Here is an 8,756-nt window from a genome sequence, read left to right as displayed (position 1 = left end):
GACAGAGAAGAGCAAACCAGAGAATTAGAGTGACTTAAGAAAAATAATGATAATCAATAAAATAAAATAAAATAAAATAAAATAAAACCTAACAAAACACAACCAACCAAGCAGAAAACCCCAAACAAGCTGAAAAAACCCTGTCCAAGGCTATCATCACACTCTCTCAGCATGGCCGCACCCCGCTGCACTTTCCTGAAATGACCTTGCTTTTTGCTCCTGACAATAGAACCCAGTTTCCTGCTCGGCTGCAAAGACCTGCAAGGATCAACAAAAACTGCAGACTCTGCGGTCTGCAGAAACGGGAAAAGAGAGGGAGAAAAACAAACAGCTTCTGAGTTAACACAAGAGCTGTCAACACCAGGCAGCCTTGGGAAGATGAGAAGATAAACTCCAGTGATGAAACAGTACCAGAGATTTATTTAAGGTCTTACAAGGAGGCAGAAAAACAGCTTGAAAATGATTCAGCACAAATAACTGAGTTCAGAGAAAAAACAGCTAGTTTCCTTTTTCTCCCACTCTTGATTTCATTTCTTCAGATTTCGATTTCCTTTCAACAAGCCTGCCCGCTGGTGTTATGTTTACTGAGAATATGTCACATGTTGGCTTTCAATGACGTGTTCCTGGTAAAACCACATCGCCCAACCACATCACCCAGACACTGGTGAAGCTTGGGCACATTATCTTAACGTGGTTCTCTCCTCTCAGATGTGTAATTGCAATAACTCTGAATGGTGTTAAACAGAAAAAACCTGGAAGGCTGCTCCAAGTGGGCAGTGCTCCTTGGGCTGCTGCTCTGCTTCCTGCCATGGCTATGCCCTCCTGGGGACCCATGGTCCTGCTCAGTGCAGCCATGGCAAGAAAGAGGTTTTGTGGCTGCTCTGGTAGAGCACCTTCCCAGGGGGCTATGCTTCCCACAGATACACCACTTTATTTAGGGGAATTGAAACAAGAAAATGACAGAGCTCGCTGGTGGCTTGAAACCACTATGGACTTATTTTCGCTTTGCCGCTATTGCGCAATCCTGTAATTGGCAGCAGTCGCGTGGTGTGCTGTTCCCGCCGTGATGGGCTGTGCTTTACACATCGGTAAGTCCCTCTCACACCAGTAAAACCCCGTAGGGATGTGGGCCAGAGCTGGAGCTGGAGTCAGCTCTGCTCTAAACAACAGTGGGTCTCCCTGTGTTGCACCACTGCACTCAGACACACGGCTCTCCCTGCAGCAACCCGGGACCTGAACAATATGGGTACTCTGGCTCACAGGCAGGTTTATTTACCCATTTTGTACACTAAAGTGTCCATCCCTCCCTTTGTCCCCACACCCCATCTCCCACCTCCTTTCCCCACCCACCCACCCACCCCCTTCTCCCCCTTAAGGGTTCTTATTACCCTTAGCACTATTTTAAAATAAAACAAAGAGAATAAATTGATGCCTGCAACTTGACTGTCCCATTGGTTTGTGCCCAGCTGCCCTGACAGGAAAGAATCTCCTCTCCCACATATGCCAAAAGAAGGGTCCATCTCTTTGTGCGACTGCAGGAATACAGAGAGAAGTTGCCTTTAAAGCTCGTCTGCCTTTAGGGTGAGGAAGTGTTGCTGAGCAGCACAGGATCAAGGTTAATTTGGTTTTGACCTCACTGGAGAAACAGTCCTTTAAATAATTTGCCCAAATATTTGATCTGTCTCCAAATTCACAAAGAAGAACAAGCCGCAGGTCATACCTGGTTCTGTCTAAACAAGCAAAATGAATGAGCAAAGTAACACACGTGCCAGCAGTGCAAAGGACCAATGCGACCCCATGGCTTGACTTTGTGCCATCTTCCCTGCACTGGGGACTTCTGAGCACAGAGAGCAGGAGGGGCCCGTGGGGGTCTTGGTAAGGGCCCTGGCTGCATGTGCTGACATTCCAGAGGGGCTGCTGTGATTTGTGGAGCAGCCGTCAGGCTGTGGCTGTGAGATGCAGCCCCGAGCATCAATTGCTGTAAACACACACCTCTACCATGAGGAATGACACGTCATGTAGACGTGTTCCCGAACTGTGCATCCGCCTTCCTACCATCTAAAACCCAGCAAATTTTTTTTGGAAGAAACAGTTTCTTACGTAACAGGAATGACGTGGTCAAAGGGCAGTTCTGCCTGAATGAGACTGGGTTACTAACAGGGTTGTTCCTACAGCTGAAAAGAGACCCTGAACACATCAAGTCAAGCAAAATACATCTATATGCCATTTAGGTTAAATACCAGATGAGAGATGAAGGCAATGCATTCTCAAAAACATCAGAAATTCCTCCATGGCCAACCTAAGATGCCCTGACACCAGGCAGAATGCATTGTGTGATGCACTGACAGAGCCAGTGCCCAGCTACTGTCTTGAGAATGCCCTTGCAAAAGCCTCATCCAGCTGTAGCCTTCATTTAGACATCTCACCCTGAAAAACTGCCCTGTGAGCTGGCACTGCTGCCTCTTCCACATGCCAACCATACAACTGTGCCTGCTGCCTTCTGCCAGGCACCAACAGGGCTGAGGCTTTCTACACAGGGAGGGAAATCAGCCATGTTTCAGGTGTGCCATCATTTCTGCGAAATAGGCAGGGAAAAGGGTATCTGAACTGATTTGGTCAATGATTCCCCCTTCTAAGGGACTTCAAAGTCATCAGTTTTTCTACACATTTGACTTCAGATGCTCCTATCCCGTAGAAAGGAGATTCTTGACATCCCCTTGTGGGTCTGTAATACAGACCCACAAACTGTGCCATCTTTTCCTTTGTGAAGTTGTGCTTTGATGGGAGTGGTAATCACTTACTGACTTTCAGCCACAAATCAGTCCTTTGTTATGTCTGACTCATCTGTGCTTTCTTTACCTCAAGCTATTTTCATTTCCCCCTGAAAACAGAAGTCCATCCCATATGTCAGTGCACCAAATATCAACTCTCGCAGAGACAGGAGGCCGATGAGTGATCCATATATCACTGGCAGCTCTCCCAACATTGTGCAACAATCACAAAGACACGAGTGTGACTTTGTTCCAGCTCATTTCTTGCAAAAAGTACCATCTAAAATTACAGCAAGCACAGCTAAGTGTGCACTGGCATGTGTCAGCCAGCACCACGCAGGGTGCAGCAGTGGCAGGGTGGTTGCCCTTTGGTTGCAAGCAGTACCTGAATATGGGCCATCTTCTTTCTCTGTGATTAGTCTGAGGGCAAGGCCACCATCACCTTGAATAGAAAGAAGGTTTAGACAACTGGGGTTGTTCAGCCTGGAGAAAAGAAGCCTCTGGGTTGAATTTATTGTAGCCTTTCAGTACTTGAATGGGACCTGTAAGAAAGATGGGCCTTTTGCAATAGAACAAAGGGTAATGGTTTTAAAACTGGATTTAAATTGAAGGAACATTTAGTTTAGATTAGCTATAAGGAAGAAGTTTTTTACAATGAGTGTGGTAAAACCCTGCCACTGGTTGCCTAGAGAGGTGATCGAAGTCCCATCCCTGGAAACATCCAAGGTCAGGTTGGATGTGGCTCAGAGTAACCTGACCTAGTTGAAGATCTTTCTGTCCTTGGAAAGGAGGTTGGACTAGCTTACCTTTAAAAGGTCCCTTCCAACTCAAACTATTCTATGATAATAACAGACCACATCTCTTGCTTCTGCTAGTCCAAGCACACTCCATCCCTCCATCTTTTTCCTTACCATGACCACAACCCTATCCATCTCTCCAGGACCACCACCACAAGCACAGCCCACCCTCCCATCTCTCTTTCCCTAGCACAAGCCTACCCCATCCCTCTGCCTCTTCTTGCAAGGTGATGCAAACCCCACCTCTCCACCTCCGCTGGCCCCCCATGCCTCCATCCCCTCTTCACTAAGCACACTCCATCCCTCAACCCCGTGTCCCGCACGCACGCCCCATCCTCCCATCTCCTTCCGTCCGGCACACCACATCCCGCCGGGCCTTTTGTGACCGGGAGCGGAGGCGTTGTCCCGGCACGGTCCCGCTCCGCCCGGGCACGCCGCCTCCTGCCCGCCCGGCGCGGGGGGGCGGGATTCCCGCGCGTTTTCCACACGTCAGGACTCGGGGAAACCCCCGGCGAGCCGCACTGTAAAGCACCGCGCTCCGCCCCTGTGCCCGCAGTCCGCTGCCGCCGTCGAGGCGTGAGGACCTGTGACATTCTGCTCCGCACCGAGCCCCGCCGAGCCGAGCCTGGGCGATCAGTGTCCTCCCGAGCCGAGCCCGCACAGTCCGTGCCGAACCGAGCCGAGGCGAGCCCGCACGGTCCGTGCCACGCCGAGCCGAGCCCTCCGCCGCGATGCTGCCTGGCAAGACCCTGCGCAAAGCCGCGCCACCAGCCTCTCCTGCAGGTACCGGAGGGTGAAGCGAGCGGCTGGGGGGGACGGGATGGGACTGGGTAGGACTGGGACACACGGTTCTGTTGCCGGTCCGAATCCAGCACCGGGAGCGGGGGCAGCGCCCAGAGCGGCTGCGTTCGCTCGCCTGGAGGCGAGGGCTGTACAGGCACTGCTCTCAATGTTGTGTGTGGCGGGAGGGAGGGGGAGGTGTGTTTCGTGTTGAGAAAAGAAGTAAAAAGCTGAACAAACTTGTGGGGATTTCTTTAAAACGGAAACCACGGTTGGTGTCTGACGACTGCGTGTGTCCGCAGGGCGGGAGGCGGCGGCGGCCGAGTGCGCCCAGGAGCTGCTCCGCATCGGCGACAGGTGGGACCTGCGGCAGAGGATCCTGAACCTGCTCAGGAAGCTGTTCTGCCCGGAGATGTGGGCTGCCCGCGGACATGGCGCGCAAAACGGCAGGGGGTGATGACCTTGGCTTTGTGGTTTGGAACAAGAGGCTTCACAGACACTGGGAGATGAAGAAACCTCGGAAATCTCGTTGCGTTGTATTTAGCTGCCTGTAGCCGCCTAAGGTTGGCTATCACATGATTTCTCTGAAGAATGTTACAGCAATATTGGCGTATGAATGCCAGGTGGGAAAAAAAAATAGTCATGGGCAGAGCCCCTCACCATGCATTGGTGAATTTGGGGAAGACGGTGACATGGGGAGACTTGGGGCAAGACTGAACTTGCCTTTCACCATCGTCTGAGGAGCCTTCCAGGAACCCGGTTTCCCCAGTTGCCCTCTGCCCACAGCCATGTTTCACCGAGGAGCTGAGACCAACTTCAGGATGAAGCTAAAAAAAAATGGCAGTGTCTTGAAACTTGGGATCATGAATCGCACAGCAAAAGCCAGTTGCTGGGTTTTTGACTGCTCTCCTTTTCTAAAACCTGGATCCTGCTGGACAGGGATCTGGTGGTGGGATTATATAATTTATTCGAGAAAACCACTATCTTTGTTGAATGGTTATTTATCACAGGATTTTGCTTTGCAGACTAAGAGTTAAAATTCTATGAATTAACACAATGTTGCATAGTTCTAGCCTATATTATAAATATATAGTATAAGTTCATATATATATATATAGTATGTATACATAAAATACAAATATCTGCGCTACAAGTGTATGAAACAAGTATTTCACAGAGTTATTAACTGAATGGTGTTTGGGCTCAAAACAGAGTTTGAAAAAATGTTCAAAAAATGGTATAAAACTCGGTATAAAAATACATTACATAAACTAAAAAAAAGTCTGACAATAAAGGAAATAAATCACTTTAGCATCTTATAAGACATATTTCTGAATATATATTACAAAAATAGAGATATTGAGGTAATTGTGGTGGAAGAATTCTTTCAATATTACAAAGAATTTCTTGATAACAGTACAATTTTGCTGTGTCTTTATAAGTAACTAAATAACTTCAGTAGAAATAGATCTTAAAGTCTAATCTCAAGTTTTCTTGAGAATGTTATTTATTCAAAGAAAGCAACTACCTCTCTTTGAAGAAATAATATCAATAGATTTGAATGTTACAGGCATTACAGTAACCTTAGATTTTTGAATGTTTAATTATATATACTTATAAGGGAACGTTCTTCCTGTGTACTTTATTTCCATTTCATTTCATGGCAACCTCAATTCAGTTCCAGAATGATAAAGCTGCTGCAGCACATCCAGTGGATGGTGATGCACTATGCCTATCTCACTGAGGCTGGCTTCAAAGGAGCTGAATTAAACCTGCTGGTCCCTGTCAAGGCAAACAGTAACTCTGCCAGTCCATTCTTGTCAGACTCAATCCTAAACAGTATTTTTTTCATGGGTATAAGTTAACAAGAAAATGGCTGAAGTGATCCTGTTTCATAGCCACCTCTAAGGTGAATGGTCAGAGTTCCTTCTCTTAACTAACCTTGTATGTAAGTACATTTGCATTTTATTAGGCTTTATAATTGCACTTTCTGATATTTGCGTCTATTCAAAGTGTGGGTTTTCCTGCCTTGTAGTGAATTCTTGTTTGTATTTATAATTTATTCTTTGGTTAGCTCTTCTGAATCTGCTGTTCCAAAACTGTCATTACGTATCTCTGGTCACTCTCACACAAACCATGTATGTTATGTATTGACACTGATTTCGGCCACTGAGCAGAAGCTGACTGACTTTGACTGCTTTCCACGTGAAAAACTTAACCCCGTCCCAGTGATGTTACCGGGAGCCTTGCTGTTGGCTTGAGCCACGTGCATGGTTCCCTCCTCCTGTAAGCTAGCTAACACCTTTTGAGTGAGAAGAGAATGTTTCAAGAATAGTTGTTGTTTATCTTAGTACTGCAAAGTAGCATGTTTTGCCTACATGTATGCAGGTCAGTTTTTCAGGTACTGAAAAGAAAATGCAAAGAGTTTTAGTTCAGCTGAACACCAGCTCTCAGGCTAGCACTGCACACAGCTCGGCAAACTGTTCACTGAAGGCAGCTCCAGAAGTGTGGTTGCTGTTGTATGTCTTATGCTTGGTGGAGTCTTGTACTCTTCATCAAGGACACTAAACTATGACCATACCTCTCTGGAACTCTCAGGAAAATTCAGCATTAGCATTTGTATTAGCAACTAAAATGTGTTTGGATAAAAGTGTTCTCAGTGTATGCTGCTTTGAAATTCAATAGGAAATGAGGTGTGGGTTTTATATAGGCAACCCATTCCTTCAGGCTCTAGCTTGAAAACTATGAAATACTATGGAAGAAAAGTATACTCATAAATGCATTGTCATGGGGATATCCAATTTAAGTGTTAGCACATTATTTTTTGTCTAGATATGCAAAGACTTTGCTTTTTTTTGGAAACTTTTTATATTTTTCTGAGCATGGTTAAGACTACTAGCATTCACCAGGAACTCAGGAAGAAGACTTAGATCCAAGAGATCAGTGCCAGTATGTGACCAAGCGCTTGTTGATGTCTGTCCTAGGTTCTTTTTGTTACTTCTGCAAAGGATCTGCTTTATGACTTTATCAGCATGAGTTTGTTTTTCTTAAAGCCTATTCTGGATGCGGGCCAGATGTGTTGCTGTATGCCTCATGCACGTATATCTTGAATTCATGCTGAGATAATAAATATGAAGTGTTTACGAGAAAAATGAGTCACTGTTGTTACAACTCCCATTTTCTTTTGTGTATTTTGAATGCGTGATTGTATTATGCAAATTCCTTCCATACTTCCATGTCAGCAGGCACACACTGGGGCAGTAGCAGAGTGCCAGCAGGTGTGCTTTGGGAAATTAGGCTTTGACTTCTGCTTTTATGAGGAACAAGGTGTAACCATAACCTTGAACTTCAAAATGAGACACCTATTCTAATATTTTCTAGTAACTACTGCCTGCAGAATAGTTGGGTGGTGTCAGGGAGTCCCTTACTTCTACCAGAGGTGCTGCAGCTTTGAAAAAGAGTGTCCCTGCAGATCAGGAAGGGTAGACATTCAGGTTAAGGGGTTTGTCTCAGATCCAGGCAGAAAGGGATACAGCATTTTGTCAAAGTCAAATTTTTACTTTCTCCGAAGTTTGAAACTGGAGCTTTGGTAGAGGTGGAAATAACACCACTTACCACAAAGGAACAGCAAAGGGATAGTGCAGAGCATATTCTTCGCTAAAGCTGGGGCCCAGAGATGTGTCTGTGGACAGGAGAGCCTTAGATCCTCACCTGCTATGCTGTGCACTGACTCACTGCGCTGCTTCCCCCCAGCTTCACAGGCAGGGAGCATCATGCCTGTGGCATGTATTCCCAATGCAAGAAGAACTGAGAGCTTCCAGGCCAAAGGCTCTGTTTTCTAATAAGCAGAAAAAATCCCGAAGGGAAGTAATTCCCCATCCTTTCACAGTTAGTCACCAGCAGAGGCCTGGAAATGCTTTACTTCGTGGGACATCAGTGAAGTGGTCTTGAGAAGGACCACCTGGTGACAAGTGCTACCATAGGTACTACACAAAGGTCTGGTTTTGCAAAGCTTCACCAGCAAGTTAGACTCATATGACTCATTAGATTTGTGAAAATACCCAGACACCTTCACCTGCTGCCTGCTGGAGCCTGGCCCCTCTCCAGCCAAGTCACCTCCAGAACACAGTGCTTGTGACCTGCTCCTCCCTAAAAGGCAGGGGGGGGAAAATCCTGTCACTGGGGCATGACATTACCTTCTAAATGCACTTGACTCACCCGTAAGCACCTGATTTCAGAAAAAAAACCAAACCCACTTGTCAAAGCAAACTGACAGCGTGCCACCCGGTAGTACTCTCCATTAACCAGGCACAGCACCTGCCCCAGCAACAAGTGTAGCCCCAAACTTGCACTGTGCTCCCCTGGGTGAAAACCAGCCCAGTGCCCTTGGCCAGCTCATGCCTTCACA

The 8,756-nt window shown here is 46.7% G+C and overlaps 1 protein-coding gene across 1 annotated transcript; it reads left to right on the top strand.

The window, feature by feature from the left end:
• The first annotated feature begins 4,255 nt into the window (after positions 1–4,255).
• PMAIP1 (phorbol-12-myristate-13-acetate-induced protein 1) lies at positions 4,256–5,366 on the top strand. The gene is given in 3 exon segments (XM_050329422.1): positions 4,256–4,351; positions 4,651–4,818; positions 4,821–5,366. Coding segments are annotated over 3 exon segments (258 nt in total). The 5' UTR covers positions 4,256–4,299; the 3' UTR covers positions 4,859–5,366.
• The last annotated feature ends 3,390 nt before the right edge of the window (positions 5,367–8,756 follow it).

This window comes from Myiozetetes cayanensis, unplaced genomic scaffold (genome assembly GCF_022539395.1).
Source record: "Myiozetetes cayanensis isolate MyiCay16 unplaced genomic scaffold, myiCay2020 scf4, whole genome shotgun sequence".
NCBI lineage: Eukaryota > Metazoa > Chordata > Aves > Passeriformes > Tyrannidae > Myiozetetes > Myiozetetes cayanensis.
The sequence above is the reverse complement of the archived record's forward strand: the minus strand, read 5'-3'. Positions and strand labels throughout refer to the sequence as shown.